General features: G+C 35.5%; 2 protein-coding genes across 3 annotated transcripts in view; one reads left to right on the top strand and one right to left on the bottom strand.

The window, feature by feature from the left end:
- LOC117399565 (programmed cell death protein 6-like) overlaps positions 1-9,293 on the bottom strand; it is a 22,715-nt gene extending 13,422 nt beyond the window's left edge. For both annotated transcript variants that reach the window (XM_033998841.3, XM_033998840.3), the window contains exon 1: positions 9,113-9,293. In XM_033998841.3, coding sequence (XP_033854732.1) covers positions 9,113-9,186 — 74 coding nt within the window. In that variant the 5' untranslated portion in view covers positions 9,187-9,293. The remainder of the gene's footprint in view (positions 1-9,112) is intronic.
- A 191-nt stretch (positions 9,294-9,484) lies between these two features.
- Positions 9,485-19,372, top strand: pigm (phosphatidylinositol glycan anchor biosynthesis, class M). The gene is made up of 6 exons (XM_034000238.3): positions 9,485-9,596; positions 10,919-11,343; positions 12,579-13,135; positions 13,890-14,148; positions 14,570-14,671; positions 18,189-19,372. The coding sequence occupies exons 2-6, from the start codon at positions 11,158-11,160 to the stop codon at positions 18,354-18,356; spliced, it is 1,272 nt and encodes a 423-aa protein (XP_033856129.2). The 5' UTR covers positions 9,485-9,596; positions 10,919-11,157; the 3' UTR covers positions 18,357-19,372.
- Positions 19,373-20,302: the final 930 nt, after the last annotated feature.

Here is a 20,302-nt window from a genome sequence, read left to right on the forward strand (position 1 = left end):
GTGAGCACGGAGACTGAAAACAAACCTACTGTTAAAGATTACCTCCAATGTACTCTTAAGAATTGTAATTTATCAGACAGGATGTGTCTGAAGAGGACAGTACAGAAGGATGAATATTTATCATAAAGATCTACAGGTTATTTTTTCCAAATTATATTGTAATTGTGTCAAAATGGCCATTCTAGCTGCAGACCTCTTAAATCATATGTGCAAGGCAGTAATAATATAATACAATACGTTAATTTTTATATAGCGCCTTTCATAGTGGACCACCATCACAGAGTGCTTTACAGAGGTAGGCTGTGAAATGTTAAATGACTTGCTCAGGGTCACACAGTGAATCAGTCAGTGCGAGGTGAGATTTGAACTGGTGACCTTCTGATTACAAGCCCTGGACCACACTGCCTTTTTGAAATCAAAGTAATAAATATTGGCAATTAAACCTTAAATTTGGCATCATATTCCATAAAAGCATATTTCTGTAGGGAAATGTGAATGATCATATAGGGCCTACTGTATACAAGTGGACCAGTGACCTTCTGAAGTGAGATTTGATCTACAGCTTTATAAAATATGTAAAAAATATTTTCAAAATGTATACCTATGTGACATCAAGGCTCGAAGTTAACGTATAATTTGTAGCATTTTGCTACCTAAAACTCTTAATTTGCTCCTACTTTTTTTATGCAGTAGCATTTTTCTGATACCTTACGCTGCAGTTTATATGACCGTCCCTGAGTAAAACACGTAATACCAGTATTATTATTCTTATTTTTTTAAAAACACATAGGATTAGTAGCTTTCATAAAGTGGGAAACCATTGCTAATAGAGCTTCCCTATTTGTAGATGACTGAGGTTTGTACCGCCCCATGTAGATACTGGTGAGGTACACAATGCAAATCTATTTGTTTGGACAGTGGAGTTCACATACCTACAGTACCAGAACAAGCTGCATATAATTTCAAAAGGTATGAAGTTTATTTTACAGACCAAAAGTAAAATTAAATAACTGTTAAAACATTACGATTTCAGGGGTGTGCAATTCGTATCGCCTGACGCCCAGGGAAACAAGATTTGCGTGACGGACAACAAGTTATGCCGTTATACTTAGTTTTTATTTATTTATTTATCCTATGTTCATTCTGTTGAGAAAGAAATTCTGGGTATATTTCTACAGAGGCACACAAGTTGCTGAAAACTGAATTGCGGAAGTCTGGCACCAAAGCACAAACATTTTAAAAAGTGTTTACGTCCCACCCCTATCACTTCTGATTGGCTAGCTGTGGAAGAAGCTGCTCTTCTATTGGCTACAAAGAAGCCTAGAAATGGCTACCAAGAGAGCCTCTGGCTAGGCACAGATATAATCTTTTAAATTTAAGGTATTATTTATGTTTTAGTGGCATTTTACCTGTTTCCCTCATTAAACTACTAAAAGAGAAGACAGACTGATTGTTTGAAGTCCAAGGCTAATCATTTCCTAACCAGCACTCAACTTGCTGCTGATTTCAATTCCACATTAAACGTCACCATTCAAACAAAACCGTAAAGAGATGTCTTTGAAAATGCTGGTATGATGGAGAGAGTTGCAGCTGTAACACCTTTGTTTAGATGAGAAAACCATCAAAAACCATCTACAATGGCCACTAAACCATAAAGATTGGTCAAGAGAGTAATGCGGAAGTGTTATGGACAGATGAATCAATGTTTGAACTTTTCAGCTCCAAGAGGAAACAGTAGGTGAGAAGAAAAAAAAAAAAAAAAAAAAACAGGTGAGAGATTGTCAGGGTGTTGCGTAGTGCCAACAGCAAAACATGGGAGGTGGCAACGTGAAGGTTTGGGGTTGTTTAGTAGTAAAAATAGATGGTACATTTGTAAAGGAACAATATCATTCCATTCTTCAACGGCATGCAATACCATCAGAAAGGTGACGAGTGTGTGGTTTGTTTTTCAACATGATAATGACCCTAAACACACAGCCAGACTAAACCTCAATTCCTTAAATCAAAAAGAAGAACAGGCTTTGAAACTGATGCACTGGTCTCCCCAATCGCTTGACCGCATTGAAATGTTATGGGATGAGCTTGAGAGAAGAGTGAAAAGCAAGAGTGCAACCAGCATAAATACACAGTGGGAAATGATTTGGCCTGAAATGGACAAAAACAGACGGTGCTACACTGCTAAAATAATGAGGTAACAAGGGGGAATATTTTAATGAGAAGTTTGCAGTAAAATGCTAGCAAAACATATCCTCTGTTGCATTTTCCTTCGAGACAGTATATCACTTTAAGCTGATTCTTCATTCTTTCTTTTGTTATATTTCAGTAAAATTTTTCAAGAGTCCCCATCATTTTGTACCTATTGCACCATGAATTACACAAACTTTAAATACCTTAAAGTTTCCCTTCTGTTGTGCGCTTGAAGGCTTTGTTTCTTTACACGTTGGACTTTTACAGCAGTCGTAAAAAGAAAGGTGTCTTTATAACACCGTATTTGTAGCTACTGTTCATAGTGAATCATGAATGTTGTACTGCAAACTGATAAAGTAAAAATGTGTGTTTCACCTTGTAACATATATTGTTTACATGAACAGTTTTATGAGAACCGTATATAATATTTTAATATATAAAATCAAGGAGCCCAGAAAATTTTAGTGCAGTGGTTCTCAAACATATTTTTTCACTTCTAAAGTTTTTCATTTATTTCTACAGTAGTCTCCACATATAGGAACACCTCCCAAAACACGCTAAGATTACAACCTTGAGGTTAAATGGAATTTTCCCATTGGAAATACTCCACGTAAAAGAAACTTTGCTTAAAAGAACGCCTTTTGGCAGCAATAGTGATTCATTGCTAACTGACTCAGAACTGATGCAGTACTGTTTTGCAAACTTTATTTTAATTATTTCACCCTGTGAAGCACTCTGACAATTCTATTGTTTACTGTATGCTAGTTTGTCAGTGAGCTTATTAACATCGGATTGAGTTTATTAACATACGCTTGCTTTTCTCTTACTTATTTTGTTCATTTCATATGTTGATGCACTTGCGTCATGACATACTGGAAGTAATGAATACATTTGCATTTATTGGTTCATATCGCAATTGGCCTTGGCATATTGTGTCCGGTGGCCAACGCTTCACTTGTATCCCGAGGGGTGTTCTCTTAGCCAGAGACTACTGTATAATAAAACCAAAGTGCTTTTTTATTTTTAAAATAAATAAATTACAGCAGACACTCTCAACATTACACTGGATCTTCATTCCCAGGCCCTTCTAATAATAAACTGGAGACAGAAATCTGGTGTTATGCTAGATTTATTTAGGTCTATTTGTATTTTATTGCTCTGAAAACAGGTCAAACTTAATAGGTTAATCAATCATATAAACTTATATAAAGTATTAATGAAATCCATTTTTTAGTGTATGGAACAAAGAAAGTGTCTGCACTGAAAATGCAGTATTAGTTTTTTTTTTTAATGCCATATGGCAGAAACTGAGCAGAGCCAAGTTTATGTATTGCTGGGAAAAGAACCATCTAAAAAAAATCAATAATACTTTATATTAAACTATTTTTTAAAAAAATCCATAATTTTGTTAAGTATATATAAAATAATTATTTTAGAAGTATTTTTATTCAAATGGTATAGTAATGTTTGTATCCCATTGAGCCGTGTTGTGTAACAAGAGTCTACAGTAATATGTTGTATCATTATATCTTTCAGTCCAACCAGTTAATTGGTAAAGGTAATCCAAATCAGATTATATACAGTACCATGGTATTCATGCATTGCATGTTATACAATGGTAGTCCTAATGCTTTAGGTACAGGATCCAGTACCATGGTAATCCTATCAATTGGTAGTCCTATGGTACCATGATGAAAATAAATCCCACGTCACTGTCCAATTTACCATACCATTTTATTTTTTATGGTAATCCCATTGTTACTTTTTGTATGGGTTAGGCGAAAACAGATTAGGGGACTGTTTTTTATGGCTGCCATGACCTTTAGTTAAATTGTAGCAAATGTTAACCATTATGATTAATTGGTTCTACTCCTTCTGTGAAATCAAAGCTTTCCCACAATCCTTGAATTTTACCCATGACTATCATAGGTGCCTAACAGTTTAAAAGCGGGAGGGCAAACTGAAGGACTAGCTGGCGAGTGTAGTGCGGCCAATTATTTTGCTTGTAATTTAACAATTAAGAAGTTGTTACGGTTTTAGTAATTGCAAAACCGACAAAATTGGGCAAGTGTTTCAGCATAACATTTTCAAGATGTATTTACTGAGCATGCATCAATTACAAATACATGCAAGTAGCACCAAATGGCACAACAATCTGTGCACAGTGCTACTACACCTAGAATTCCCACATGCAACTTATTAAAAGGAAAGTGTTACCACACAAAGAACAGCATGTACTGTTCTTTTAAATACTGAGGCAAGTTCTGTACTTGCTTTGGATCAGGTACATTATTTGATATCTTTAACAAGGGCTGACAGTGTGCAGAACAACAGGGAGAGTATAATAGAAGCACAAATATTTTAATGACCTTACGATTTGAGATACGTGCCTTTAAAGTAAGATGACACTGGCTGCGAAATAAGGCCTGTGACTCCATTGTGTTTTTTTTTGTTTGTTTTTTGTTTTTTTTAAATACAGAAATAAACTTACTTATATTGAAAAAAAAAAATCTTAATCTTGGTTTGATTGAATGTGTAGAACACAAGCTTCAATTTGAAAGCTGAACATTACTTTTTTAATGAAAAAATAGTCACCAACTTCACTAAAAAAAATAAATAAATGGGGCTTCTGTTATTCTGAGATACCACCACTGCAGATTATTACTACTGCTTAATAACAGTAACAGCATTTTATTTTGGGTTGGTGTTGAACCTCTAAACCCATTCATGGCCCCAGCAACATTATCATTAACCTGTTAACTTCCCTTATTTAAAAAAAATATATTATATATATAATTTAATTAATAAAGAATAAAAATAAACTAACTAACTAGCCTATACTTAATCATTTTTTGTAATCGCCACAAATTGCCCAGCGGCTTCTGTTGCAGTCACACTAGTGCGAACATGCAGACTATGGACTCAAACTAATGTTCGTGTAGGGTGTGTTTTTTTAAAAATCAATGTCAGCCTTCTGGAGTCCTCTGAATGCCTTTCCATATTTTTTCTTCCATTTTTAAAAAACACACAGCAACAGTGTGTATACACTGAGCAAAAAAAGTGAAAGGTGCAAAGTACATAGTTCCTCCCCGCCCTGTAAAAAAGTGAGGTTGCCCTATGTGTTGGGCACCTATGATGACTAGATCTGCCATCACCATTACCTGTGCACTATAAGTTCTCACACATTCTAAGCTCAGAAAATGACCACGCAATTCTGGAACTGTCTGGTTTGGCTTTAGGTGAGCTTTTACTCTGGCTGACCTATATCTAGTGGGTCATTCCATTCCACACCAAATGGACTACATTTTTGGATCTTCCCCACCTTAGCGTCCCAGATTCTTTTGATATTGCATATCCTTGTAGCTGGAACTGTCCGAGGAAGAATCCCAAAATATTAGCTCTCAGCTCTCATTATTTAAAGTTTTAGGCCTATGATGGGGGTGCACGTAATGGATAAAATAACTGAAAAGGGGCCATGTTTCAAAGCATTCAAGATATCTTCTTGATACAGGCCACACATTTTGGTTATAGCCTAATATAAGGGTAGCCTACTATTTTCTCAAATTACAGGAGCATTTCCACCTTTTCTTGTAATTTATGAGAAATGTTAAACGTTTAATAAGCACACACTTTTCATATTATGTTTTTCTTTCTTTCCCCCCCACTCTTGTTTTACTCTATTAATAAACAGGGAGAAAAACACGAAGTTAAGCATCTGACTGATTTTTATATACAGTCATATATAGAGCAATTGTTTCAGTTTCTGTAAAATCAAGAGATCATTACGAAGGGGGTTTCAAACTTTGTTTTATGTAGGCTAATGTTTGATGTCACTATACTTCCAAATTGCGTGTATTGCAAAAGAAAAAGGGGGAAAGGCAGAATGCTATACATGGTAAACGTAATGAATTCTTTGTAATTAATTACATTTATTACTGAATTTTATTTATATATTTACAATATAATAACTATTCATTAAAATGTATGTGTTTCAGTCATTTTTATATTAATTAATGCCATAAAAGGAAGGAATGTATTTGTAAAGGAAAGATTGGTGTTCACAACGTGTGACGTATGGATATTAAAATAGGTTACATTATTCTGTTCAAAGTGGAGAATTAAAGCCATTGCGCACGTGTTCGAACTGTGCACTAAACTTGACCCGTATATTGCTCCAGAACAGTTCAGCCCAAGATCACCTATACCCACATAAAAGAGAATCGCTATCGCTCTGTATAAACTGGCTAGCTGTGCAGAATATGCAGTCGCCCAGTTGCACCTGTTACTGTTAGTCGCCATTTTTTCCTCGCAGTAAGGAACTTCCTTAGGAGCTGCAGTGCACTTTGGGGGATTCGCTTATTTTATGCGAATAAAATTGTTTCCATTTAAATGTATGCGCATTCAGGCACCTTAATTGTCTAGGGGTTTTAAAAGTTCGAATAAATGTACACGTTTTTGCGAATTATACCCATTTCCATTGAGCTTGTCGCATATCTTTTTTAATCCGTAAACTTTTAGCAAATAAATCTATTGCAATGGAAACACAGGCTATAACCAACAGCTACAACCACTTTGCTGCGTCAAAAAGTCTGCAAACTCAGGGGTGCTTCAGTCCATCTGGCGCACCCGTAGAAGCGTCTGCAGCTGACGTACGGCTTTTGTCTGCGAGAAGTATAAACCAACCTTTTCTCCTGATCATTGATTGGAATAGACAGGAAATTTCTTCAAGTTCCTTTCCATTTTAAGTCATACCTGTCAGCGTACTGCATGTCGGAGGGGGTATTTGGAAATACAACTATTCTGAGAAATTTAAAGGGTTTGCCTACCTGGATTACTATTTACCAGACTTAAGGTGACCAGACGTTCTGATTTTCAATCTAAGGCCCCGGTGTCCCGACATTTTGCTCAAAGTTTTTAAAAAATTTTCAGCCACTTCATGTAGCTCTACACACTCTAAATACCTTTCGTCAAAATAATAAACAACAATTTTTAGTTTACGACACCTGCAGGAAAAAAAAAAAAAAACAAAACAAAAAAACAAAAAATAAAACAACAATGTACTAGGGTAATCACGCACATTATTTTTATAAAGTGATTAACACGGGCATACGTGCTTATTCTTCAGTGTGCCATGCATTTTCATTTAGTTTATATTCCATATTTATCTACAATTGTGTGTTCCAGGTAATTTTGTAGCTGTTAAATTCTGGTGGGATTTAGCCCAGACAGCAGTGAAAGGTTGCAAGCATCCGAATCCACCAGGTTAAACCACATCAACAGCGTCAATAAACAGAGCCAGACGCAGCGAGTTAAAAAAAAAAGAGAAATGCCAAAACGTAAATATATTTAATGATATAATGTATTATTATTATTACTAAACTAAATATAAAAGTATGCAATAGGTATAATATGGCTACTTAATCATACTTAACTACTTCAGAAGGAAATTTAGAAGCTGCTTCTAAACAAAATGTTGAAGCTGACATGGGTGATGCAATGGACTTCATTTATTGCACAGTCAAGACAGGATATTTAACACGTCATTTCCACCTCAATCTAAAATGTATGAGTCTTATTTAATAGTTGAAAGTATCTATTAATCCAAGCACTAATTACAATAGGAAAAATATACAGAACAAATACCATAGCATATTAAATGGTAAGAAATTAAATATTTTGAAAAAAAAAAATTCTATTAAGTAACCATTTAATAAATATAAATATTGAGATATGTAATGTTTTCATACAGGATGGGCCTGGTTTGCAGATTGAACACTGGAGGATAGCATAGAGATAGAGATGGAAAGTGGAAATCAAAGAGAAAAGATGCAGTTTCTTAGGCAGAAAATGGACTAGATTTGCGGCAGTAATGAGCACTAAAATAGATTTTTGTGAATCTGATATTAGATCAAACATTACCAAAGCGAAAATAAAAACCCTATAGCTTCCCCGTAGCTTGGAAGTTATTCACAACATGTCCATACAGTCCCAGTTTAGAAATCTGATCACCAATAGGTAATGTGTTGACACTACAGTGACATTACTGTATTGAACTAGAAGAGCTGTTCTGCGTGTGCCGCGAGTATCAAGAAGATATATTTAATACTTTTAAAAGATCTGACCTCTCAAACATGGCTCCTTGAGAGCTATAACATTTCACATTCATATGCGTTATTAAAATAATCTGAGCCGGTGAGCTGGGGAGCATTGGTCCATTTGATGTGGAATGACCCCGTTATTAATGTGTTTGGAATATATATACAGAATTGGTTATATAGATAGATAGAAAATATATTCTTTTTTCCAATAAACTTCAGAAAAACACGTCTGTGACTCGGGCACCGATTGATATTCTTAGTGTAAAGTTAATTTTGCACGTACACCGTATTGTATTTGTAAGTGTAAACACGGGGGTGTTTAAAGATCAGAGAAGATAAGATTCCTCCATCCATATCCCAAAACAATTACGTAAAAAAATAAAGTCATCTGTTCTTCTATACATTCCATGTGTCAGTGTTAAACACCAGAATACTAATTTAACAACCACGTTTAATGTAAAATTTAAAGTAAATCACTGCAACAATGTTAATAAATTGCTGGCAGGCTATATTCCAAACTCCACCTAACAAGTACGTGCGAGGAAGACACGTCGATACGATAGATACCCAATGCAGTCAGATAGATAGGATAGAAGGATAGGTACACCAGGAAAATCCCCAGTGAATACACACCAACCTACTATTATAAATACCATAAATAACGACTAAGTTAACCAATTGTTTGGCAGAAATACTCTTATTATTTATATGTAAAACTCTGCACAATTCCAAATAGTTTTATTTCATGAAATAATCGTCGACTATTCAGAACGTGATACATTATTAGGTACAAAACATAAATCATTTATCTAAATACATTTCCTTACCTTTGAAATATATTCCACAGAAAGCTTTGATCGACCGGAGTGTTCTGTTGCTGCGGTCGGTATTGATATGCCATTTTAGTTGAAATTTCAATTCAAACCAAACCAAACTGATATCTACTTTTTTCCACTGCTTTTAAATCTAACACACTGAAATTACTTCCTGCTCCGGATTTCAGAGATTCTCCAGCGGCCTGATCATATCGTACTTTCACGTAATACAAGGAATATACGCGCATTTTTCTAGTCACGGTGCTATTGGCTCAAATAATCAGATTCAACTTAGTATTGCAATTACTTATCAGAGAGTTTACGACTAGCATTTTCTTTGCACATTGTACTGCGCTTGTATTCGGTATACGTCGATAATAGCTTGACTGAGGCGTCACCTGGTTACCCGACAACTGCAAGGGATTGATCATGTGACAGTGAACCATAACCTACGTTTCACTTCCTTGTGATTTAATGGAACGATTTCCACATGGCGGTACGTAGTAATTCATATTTAATAATCATAATTTGTTACAGCAATTCAACAAATGTATTCATTGGTCATAAGTGCACGCGGTGCCTGACATTTATAGGGTACTATCGAAATAAAACAATTAAAACATGTTGTTTATTAACACGAGTTTATCTACTTACGCTTCAGTTATATCCAGAATACATTTTAATTAATAATATTAAACCACGAAATGAAAGAACATTGATCCAATACCCCATTAAACAATGTTCCTTTATTTTCACCCAAGCATTGGTACAACATTTTAAATGCTATGGACCTGATCAACATGATTTCAACACAGTACCAGTAATCACGCAGATCCATCTTAATAAAGGTTAGACGTTGAAGTTTAGACTGTGTATACCGTGTTCAATAAATAAATTGAAATGTGCCTAACTCTGAACTCCGAAACTCGGGCCTTGCTCAATATTAAAACACCATAGTAATATTTTATCCAAGGCGATTTACAGAGTATTGCAATGCAAGATTGATATATACATACAGTATAGACTATAGTTTACAGTAAGTGAAAATAGTACGACTAAAATACAATATGAACTAGGATGCAAAAAATAAAGATCGCAGCAAGTTATATCTACAAGGATATATTAGTAGTGTGATAGTGCATTAGCTGAGGATCCAATAACGTGGTGTTTAGGTCACCCAGGAATCCAGTTATTCATAAATGGAAAACTTAACATATTGTAATGATATAATATTTTGAATATTTAGAGCATAGCTAAGACCTAACACTTGCATGATGCTGCAAACAGAAACATTTCCAATGTATATGTAATACTATGAAATTGTAAATAATGATGTTTGTGTTTGAACTGAAAGATAAAAAGAAACAGAAACCTTTCATTACTTTATCACTGACATTGGTTGGATTTGACAATACTAGATCACAAGGTGTTCTGAAGTTAGACACGACCATTCATCAATTAGTATCATCACATAAGCACAAGAGTGTTCTCCAAAAACAGGCCATAGAGATATATATTTTTTGTCTTCTTCTGGAAACACAATAAGTTTGTACTTTATATGGTTATTGAATATGGAAGCACCTGCATATTATGAACGAATCTGACTCACAATAGGCAGATGCATCTTTTATACATTACATAATGCATGTGATGGATGCCATGTGCAAAAACAAATTTAAATCAGTCATGTAAGAGAGAACCAGTTTACACAAAAGTATGTGCTACATGTTGCAGTGCTTTCCAGTTATGCATGTAGGTATAGTATGTAAAAATGTAACTGAATAATAATATGCTAAATTGTATTTACTCTGTTTTCAGATCATTTGTGTTTCCTGATTTGCTAAAACTGTCTCAAGGATATTTGCAGAAGAGGATTCTTGAAGTTTAAATGCAGTAGATTTCAGAATGACAAAGACAGTAACACTTGGAGTGGAAACTTTCAACTAATTTAATTTAAAATTTCTACTGTGTATGATGAACCACACTGCTTCTTACCAAGAGCAATCAGCAGTGCAGGATTATGGTTTTTAAATGTAAAACATTCTGAAATATGTGAAATGGCTGCATATCTGACAACCGACTGGACATCAGCTTTTTTGAAGAAGCGTATTTTGTTCAGCACAGCTTTCTTAATCAGAATTGTGCTGGTGTTCTATGGAGTCTACCAGGACAAAACAATGTTGGTCAAATACACAGATATCGACTATCACGTTTTCACTGACGCATCAAGATTTATTACCCAGGTTTGTCTAAAGCGTAATATAGGCCTATACTGCATTTTTTATTGTTGTTCTTGATAACATTCTGAACAAGAAAGTTCTATCAATGAATAGTATTATTCAGAAAAGTGTATGTATTGTAAGAGCCAGCACCATCTAGTGAAAAGTTACTGTGTATTGACAGCAGTACCAAAGGAAACTTGGTTTGCAGAAGCTGTTCACTACAGTCTACAAAGCTTGGTCTTTCAACTATGCAGACACATTGAAAGAAAACTTAACATAGTGTAATGACATAATAATATAATTTGAAGTTACTTACTCTTTAAGACTTAAGTAGCCTCACATCAACATAGCTGCTCATAGGATTATACGTGGGACAGTGTGGGCAAGAGAATTTAAATAATTTAAAGTGTTTTGGCAGTATAAATAGGCTTCAATTGAGTTAAAAAAAGGAAAAGTCTGGAGAAAAAACATAAAAATGAGAAGAGATTTGTGAGAAATGTGTTGTAATAATAATGATTTTTAAGGGATTCGTTTTTTGCCCCTTTTCTGATCAGGCAAATCTAGGAAAATAATTAAAATCTGATTTTAAAATAATTGGTTCCACCTTCAGTAGTTTTTACATTATTACTATTAAAAATGAATTCTAATCAGCAAGGTACTGGAAACATTTGAATAATAATGTTTATTATCCCATATACCAATTAGAGACTGTCATAGTCCTTTATTACTGCTTCATTCAATAATACATCCAATACTGTGCATGATGAAGAGTAGAACTTGAGATAGCCCCCTGTTTTGTGAGTTATCCAGAGGCAAGGATGATATACTGCAGTCTTTGCTCAACAGGGAATGATCTCTGATGAATGCAGGTATACCAACACATTTTTTATATTTTGTTACATTTATAAAAAAAAAATATATATACATTTATTCAGAATTGCATTGGCGCATCAGTACAGGATGAATCAAACAATGCACCACATTAAAAACGCATCATTATAGATTGTTTTGGAATGAGCTCTGCCATTGACTTGCACATTTTTACTAAACAGTGTAAAATCTTTATCACCATTGATGGGAAATGAGTAATAATCTATAAAACAACAAGTCACAAGTTTGTTTATTATGCCAGATTTAATTTCTTCCTTCCGTTGTCTTTGAGAGAGTACCAGAAAACATTTGACCCGTAATATAAATTGTGTTATTACAGTTGTTTTGCTGCTGTTTCTCAAACGTGACTTAATTTGTTCTTGCAGGGATCATCCCCGTATAAAAGAGCCACATACCGTTACACCCCTTTGCTGGCATGGATTCTTATTCCCAACATCTACCTCACAGCCCTCTTTGGGAAGCTGTTATTTGTAATCTGCGATGTCATCTCCGCTTACCTCATGTACAGTATCCTGCATTTCAGGGGAATGGGCAGTGACAAGGCATGCCGGTACTGCGCACTGTGGCTCCTTAATCCCCTGCCGATAGCTGTATCCAGCCGAGGAAATGCAGAGTCTGTTTTGGTAGTTCTGGTGGTCGCCACTTTGTATTACATGGAAAACCGAAGCCTGGTGAAAGCAGCTGTGTGCTATGGTCTATCTGTGCACATGAAGATTTATCCAGTGACATATGCACTACCGATAGCCCTTTCTCTTCAGACACTAAAGGATCCAGAAACAGAAGCACTGGGGAATAAAGCCAGCTCTCTATTATCGAAAAGAATTCAGAAGTTTTTCTCAAGACTGCTAAACAGAGACTTGCTGGTCTTTGCTGTCATAGCTGGGGGAACGTTCTTTGCACTTAGCCTCATTTTCTATTCCATGTGAGTGCTGATTTAATTCCTCCAGAAATTTTCAGGTTACTTATCAAGAAGGCATATAACAAAATATGGTTAAAACTGCTTACAATGTTACATGCTAAATGTCAAAGCCAACTATATGGATTTCACTGAGAGCACAAAACTTTTTGAAAGGTTTGGGCCAATGCATTATTCTTTGACTGTTTTGAGCATTTCTGTTAGACGGTTTATTGTAAAAAAAAAACCCAGTGTTGATCCAATGTTAATATGGTCACCCTTATAAATGTTTAAAAAGCATAGCAAAGTGTGGTTAAGCATAGGTAAGCACTGTAAAACCCAGAGAGGTATGGTAAATTATATTAAAAACATGGCAAACTATGGTAAATGCATAGTATAACCATGGGAAAAGCACAAAATTATCATGCAAAAATACCACAGGAAATGTTTATAAGGGCAATGACAAACATTTCAGCTAAAAATCTTTTTCAATGCGTTGCTTTTTCAGGTTGCAAGTAAGCAAGAAAGATTTAAATGGAAGACTTTCACAATATTTGGTAGGACAGGGATAGTTAGATGTGGTTCAACTGTGAAACATTCTTCAACAGCTCTGGCAGCAAAAATAATGTTTTCAATGTATTCAGTTAACTTGAGCCAAGTGCTTTGATTGAATTTATTAATCGTTAATATTTTTGATCAAGCAGTTGAAAATGTGAGGCAATCTGTTAATGAATGCTGCTTTGTTTTTTTTCTGCTTTGACACTTCTTCTTGTTGTTGAAGGTATGGCTGGGAATTTCTGGAACACACTTACTTGTATCACCTGACTAGGAGGGATATCCGCCACAACTTCTCTGCTTACTTCTACATGCTGTATTTGACTGCGGAGAGTGAGTGGAGCCTTGCCCTGGGACTGGCTGCATTCCTGCCACAGCTTTTGCTGCTTCTTCTCACATCCTTCGCCTATTACAAAGATTTGGCCTTTTGCTGCTTCCTACACACTGCGATTTTTGTCAGCTTTAACAAAGTTTGCACTTCACAGGTAAGACAGGGTCTCACTGAGGTCACTCGCTGAGCCTGATGTTCTCCCAAGAGGCTGATGAGCTGAGAAACAGTCCAAACACAAATGCATTTCAGTAGGGACAAACTTACAAGAAACCTGCCGTTACCTTCTATTAATATGCATTAGCTTATGAGCTATGTGTTTTCTTTTTTTTTAGAGCCAAGTATGCAATAACAGTTTTAGAGGTCAGGTGCTCTGCTTACAGAGGTACTGTAACAATGTAGTTTTATATACTGTAAGAAACCCTAAACTAAATCTGTCAGTGAGCTACTCTCACACACGAGAGACATCATTTGGGGAAGTGTTGTTGAAATTGCTGATTTTGTCAGTTACTCACTTTCCATTTCCAGATTGATAATGTCCTAATGGATAGTATGCTTTTTATTTTCTCTATGTTCAGTACTTCCTTTGGTATCTTTGTTTGTTGCCGCTGGTGTTGCCCTCCCTGACACTGTCATTGAAACAAGGACTAGGGCTCCTCTTCCTGTGGTTTGCTGGACAGGTAAGCTGTTGTTTACTGCTTTTTAATCACATACTGTATGTTCAACAGTAAACCTGGAGAACTGAGCTTTTACAATATACCCTCCCACTTTAACTAGCATCCACATTCAGATGGTGGAATTTATTTTCTTTAAATAGCTTTTGTAAGGGTTACCCGTCGTCCTTACCTATACACTAATGAATATACAGTGCCTATAGAAAGTCTACACCCCCTTGAACTTTTTTCACATTTTGTTGTGTCAGTGCCTCAGAGTTTCATGCATTTAAATGAGGATTTTTTTTCCACTTATATGTTAAGGGGAAAAAAGTTTTTATTGAGAAAAAAATTATATATTAAAAATACAAAACTGAAAGATCATAATTGGATAAGTCTCCACCCCCCTGAGTTAATACTTGGTGGAAGCACCTTTGGCAGCAATTACAGCTGTGAGTCTGTTGGGATAGGTCTCTACCAACTTTGCACACTTAGATTTGGCAATATTTGACCGTTCTTCTTTACAAAACTGTTCAAGCTCTGTCAAGTGAGCGTTGATGGACAGCAATCTTCAAGTCATGCCACACATTTTTGATTGGATTTAGGTCGGTGCTCTGACTGGTCCACTCAAGGACATTTACCTTTTTGTTCCTTACCCACTCCATTGTAGCTTTGGCTATGTGCTTTGGGTCATTGTCATGCTGAAAGGTGAACTTCCGTCCCAGTTTCAGCTTTCTTGCAGAGGGCAGCAGGTTTTCCTCAAGGACTTCTCTGTACTTTGCTCCATTCATTTTCCCTTCTATCCTGACAAGTGCCCCAGTCCCTGCCGATGAGAAACATCCCCATAACATGATGCTGCCACCACCATGCTTCACAGTAGGGATGGTGTTCTTTGGGTGATGCGCTGTGTTGGGTTTGCGCCAAACATAACACTTTGCATTTAGGCCTTTGATATTTTTTTATACCCATCCCGATCTGTGCCTTTCAACAACTTTGTCCCGGAGTTCTTTTGAAAGCGCCTTGGTGCTCATGGTTGAGTCTTTGCTTTGAAATGCACTACCCAGCAGAGGGAACCTACAGGAACTGCTGAATTTATCCTGAAATCATGTGAATCACTACAATTTAACACAGGTGGAGGCCACTTAACTTGGTGTGTGATTTTGAAGGTGATTGGTTACACCTGAGCTAATTTAGGATTGCTATTACAAGGGGGGTGGACACTTTCCAACCAAGCTATTTCAGTTTTTATTTTTAATTAATTTTCTACAAATTTCTAGAATATTTTTTTAACTTGGAAGTTATGGGGTAGGATGTGTAGATAAATGAAAAAAAAAATATTTTAATGCATTTTAATTCCAGGCTATAAGGCAACAAAAGGTGAACATTTTGAAAGGGGGTGTAATCTTTCTATAGGCACTGTATATATTTTTTACCAACCAAGCGGAGCCTTCCTTCCATGTGTGTGTTAGGTAGCTAGACACCTCCCTGCCAATAAGAACTGCACACAGTCTTGCACATAAAGTGCATGAAGGCTTGGTTCAGATTTATTTATAATATCAAAGTATTATTTCTCTTATAATTATACATTCATATTTTAATAATATATTTTTGATTCAGACATGTTAAGTGCTTACTAGGGGTGTAACTAACATCACAATATGATATGTATCACAGTACATCAGTGATGTATGGCTACTAGTATGATGCATAAGATCAAAGCATGATTTAATGATGTACTATTTTGTTGAGACAAATTAAATGAGGGATCGTATGTATTCATACACACTATAAAACACATGTATTCATCATTCAAGAACCACTGCAATGAGCTAGGTTGTAATTCTAGTCTTGTATCATGATACAAACAGTACATACCAGGGGTGTGCAATTCATATCGCCCGATGCCTGGGACAACAAGTTTTGCCGTAATACTTTGCCCGTCGGACAAGTACTTTTTTTAAATTTATTTTTCCTATGTTCGTTCTGTTGGTAGAAAGACACTCCAGGTATATTTCTAGAGAGCCACGCAAGTACCTGAAAACTGAATTATGGAAGTCTAGCACCAAAGCACAAACATATTAAAAAGTGTTTACATCCCACCCCTGTCACTTCTGATTGGCTAGCTGTGGAAGAAGCTGATCTTCTATTGGTTACAAAGAAACTAAGAAATGGCTGACTGACAGCTTCTGGCAACACGCAGACTAATCTTTTAAACTTAAGGTATTATTTACGTTTTTTGTAAATTAGCAAATAAGTGATACTACTTTCTGAATACATGAACCTGACATGTAAATGCATCAATCTAGTAAAGTTACAAAAAAAAAAAACACCATAGTCGCTAAGGTATTATCAGATTAGAAAAAATTGTTGTTTTGTGTTTATGTATTTATTTTTCAGTGAGAGTAGTGCAGGGAAAGAATGTTGCCCTGCCAAAAAAAACAAAAAAACCTTCAGGGTATGAAACCAGGATCACCCTGCTGCAGCAGTGTTCCAGTTAACCATCATGGTGTTAGATGAGGAAACACAGCTGTAAAATGTTGTTTTAAAAAAAATAAGTACCGTATATAATAGAAATAAACCAAAAAAAAAACAAAACATATTTTGTCTTTGTAGAATTTGATGGAGCCTGCTGTAAATATTGCGTGCATTTTGGTAGAAAAAGTACAAAATGCAGAGAAGCTTGACAGCTTATACACAAGTCCTTTAGAAATCTGGGGTTCAGCAGTTACAAAACTGAAAGAACATCAAGAAAAATCAGAATTCCACATAGCAGCAGTAATAGTTGGCAATGATTTTGTATCTGTGTTGCAACAAACTAAAACACCTGTACATTAGGAGCTGGATTCAGCTTACAGAGGAAGTGAAAAAAAAAAACAATTTTTATATTTGAATAACTCCCAAGTATTGCTTATTATAGTTGTACTCTTAGTATGTTACTTAAATTTACTAGCAAATGTGTTCCAAACTGCACTGAAAGGAACATTTCCTTAAAGTATGTTATACATTTGTTGAAGTGAGGTGGGGTCACAGGCATACAGGAAACTTTTGTGTATCTTGAAGAATTTAGTGAACTAGTCAAGCTACAAGGCTAGATCCGCCTTTGTTAATGGATTGATTGTAGGGCGCAAGTAGATTTTGAAGAAGGACAAGTTGCAGATCCCTGCATACCTTTATTACGATACAATTTGTAAGGAAATTATCACCATTCATCGATTCACAATGAATCATTACATCCCTAGTGTTTACCCATGTTGCTTACAGGTAAGTGTACCTCAGTGCAGCTGACAATTGTGACAAATTGTGTGGTGGTTTTATGAAGTGGACTAATGTACACTGTGGGCAAAACTGAGACCTCCCTTACAATTTGGACTTGAATTCAGACCTACTAAATTAGACATCAGCACCCCCAGGCCTATAATGTTAGATGAGATGGAAAAGGGATGAAACAGTGTTACATTGGTGCATGTGATTATGTAGCTGTGCTTTGTAGTATTTTCAGTTCTGCTAGAAGACTTTATTTACATTTACTTATTTTCATTTTTAGGCACTGTGGTTGGCACCTGCATACTACTTGGAGTTTGAAGGACAGAATACTTTTCTACTGATCTGGCTGGCAGGATTGTTCTTCCTGTTTATCAACTCCCTTGTTCTTGTACGGATCATCTCTCATTACAAACAAAGGAGTGATCCGCAAAAAACAAAAAGTGGCTAAAAAAAAAAAGACATGCAACAGAGAGAGGTTAGCAGTGCTGGCTGATATTTTGAAAAATCTCAAAAATAGTAAATAATGTAAAAAGAAAATCTTGAAATGGTAAATAATGTATTTGTTGTACTTATTCTTCAGCCAGTATACTTAATAGTGTAAATATGTATTTTGTTATCAGTGGCCAAATACCAAAGATTTCAGATAGATTATTACTGGCACTGTAGAAACTGGCTACTACAACAAGACCATAATAAATTATGTACCGGTACCCATTTTATATATGGTAACCAAAATGTGTAGTTTATTATTTTGTTCTGGATAATAGAAAGCCCCTTATATTTTTACACTTGCTTTCTCTGGCATTTAAGAACAAGAAGCACACAAAAAGCATTTAATGGCTTTTTATTACTGTCCCAATACTGAATTTTGATGTTTTTTGATGCAGACAGTAAAGAGATGCCAGTTCTCTCTATTTAAACACTACCCTGTGACTTATCTTATAAATTGATGATTATGTATTGAATCTCTTGAGACCTTCCCTGGCCCTGATTAGGAAGTCATCATTTTGGTAGATTCTATAATTTGGTCAGTTCATTATGGTTAAACATAACTGTAAAAATATTAGTGCTATATATTGGATAGCCTGCAGGTGGCAGTCACTGACATGTAATCCTCAAGTATTTTATCAAGTGTATGGTTTATCATAGCTTAAAATTGGTACAGAGATGTGAACCAGGTACATTATATAAATACTTGTGCAGTTGTGGAATCAAAATGCCATTTCATTGCAGATAAATAGAAAAATTAACCTGCTCAAGGTAATCCTAAGTGTCATTTTTAAGTATGTATGTTAATTGTTTTGTTCCTCTCATAAAATGTGCCTTTGACTCTGCACTTGCATTAGAATAGTGCCAGAAATGTGAAATTGTTACTTAGGACCTAAGACATTTCTGTAAATAGATTGACCACTGTAGTGAACCTGGGCCACAGAAAACATTAAATGTTGTAGCACCAGACAAACAGTAACTTTATCTAGAGCATTCCATTTAAAGTAAAAAAAAAACAATCAGTCATCTCTGGACCCATTAATACAATAATTCCAATTGTTCACTATCATTGACTAAGCTTCAGTTTGGATATATGAGGTCTTAACAGTGTAAACTATTGTAGCGATGGACAAATAACACTTTTTACCCCTGTGGGTATCCATAAAAAGAAAGTTTGTTTTATATTGCCAATTTTCCACCTTATAGAACCCCATCCTTTTCCCTGTGAAATGTCATTGATTTGAAATGATAAATTAGCATAAGAACCACGAAAGAATAATGTTTCATAAAACTTCAGATTTATCCTGGTATTTTTGTATGGGATTCATATAATATAATATAATGCTAATCTTTAGTGATAATAAAAGGTAAGAGAATGGATTTAAAAGATTAGTAAGCTCTAAGGAAGTCTGAACTGCCTAAAGGTAGACCACCATGGTTTCTGGCGGGATTGTCAGAAGCAGAAAAATATCAAAATAAAAAGGAAAGCTTGTGAAAACATTACAGAGAACACTGGGGATAGAAAGTGAAATCAGAGACGGTACATCGAGTAGAAACATTGAGTCACACCACACTTACAGGAAAAGGATTAACATCTCAATAGGTAAACTCTCAATAAAGCTGTGACTGCAAATCAGCAGATACCCCAGACTTTTAGAACTACAGTTCCCTCTAGAGAGGTAGCGAGCAGTTCCTTTGACATTTCTGGAGATTAAGCATTATAATGACTCAAAGAGCTTAAAATGGTATATACTGTAACATAACTAAACAACAAATTGACCCAATTTCATGGAGCCATCTCCTTTGAGGGTTTTAATGAGTTTACTGTAAACTGCCAAAATCCATTTGTTCCCATAAGGAAAAAATTCACTTTTACCAGTAAAGCCTGATGTGAATTGTTTATTT

This window comes from Acipenser ruthenus, chromosome 4 (genome assembly GCF_902713425.1).
Source record: "Acipenser ruthenus chromosome 4, fAciRut3.2 maternal haplotype, whole genome shotgun sequence".
In the NCBI taxonomy this organism is placed as follows: Eukaryota; Metazoa; Chordata; class Actinopteri; order Acipenseriformes; family Acipenseridae; genus Acipenser; species Acipenser ruthenus.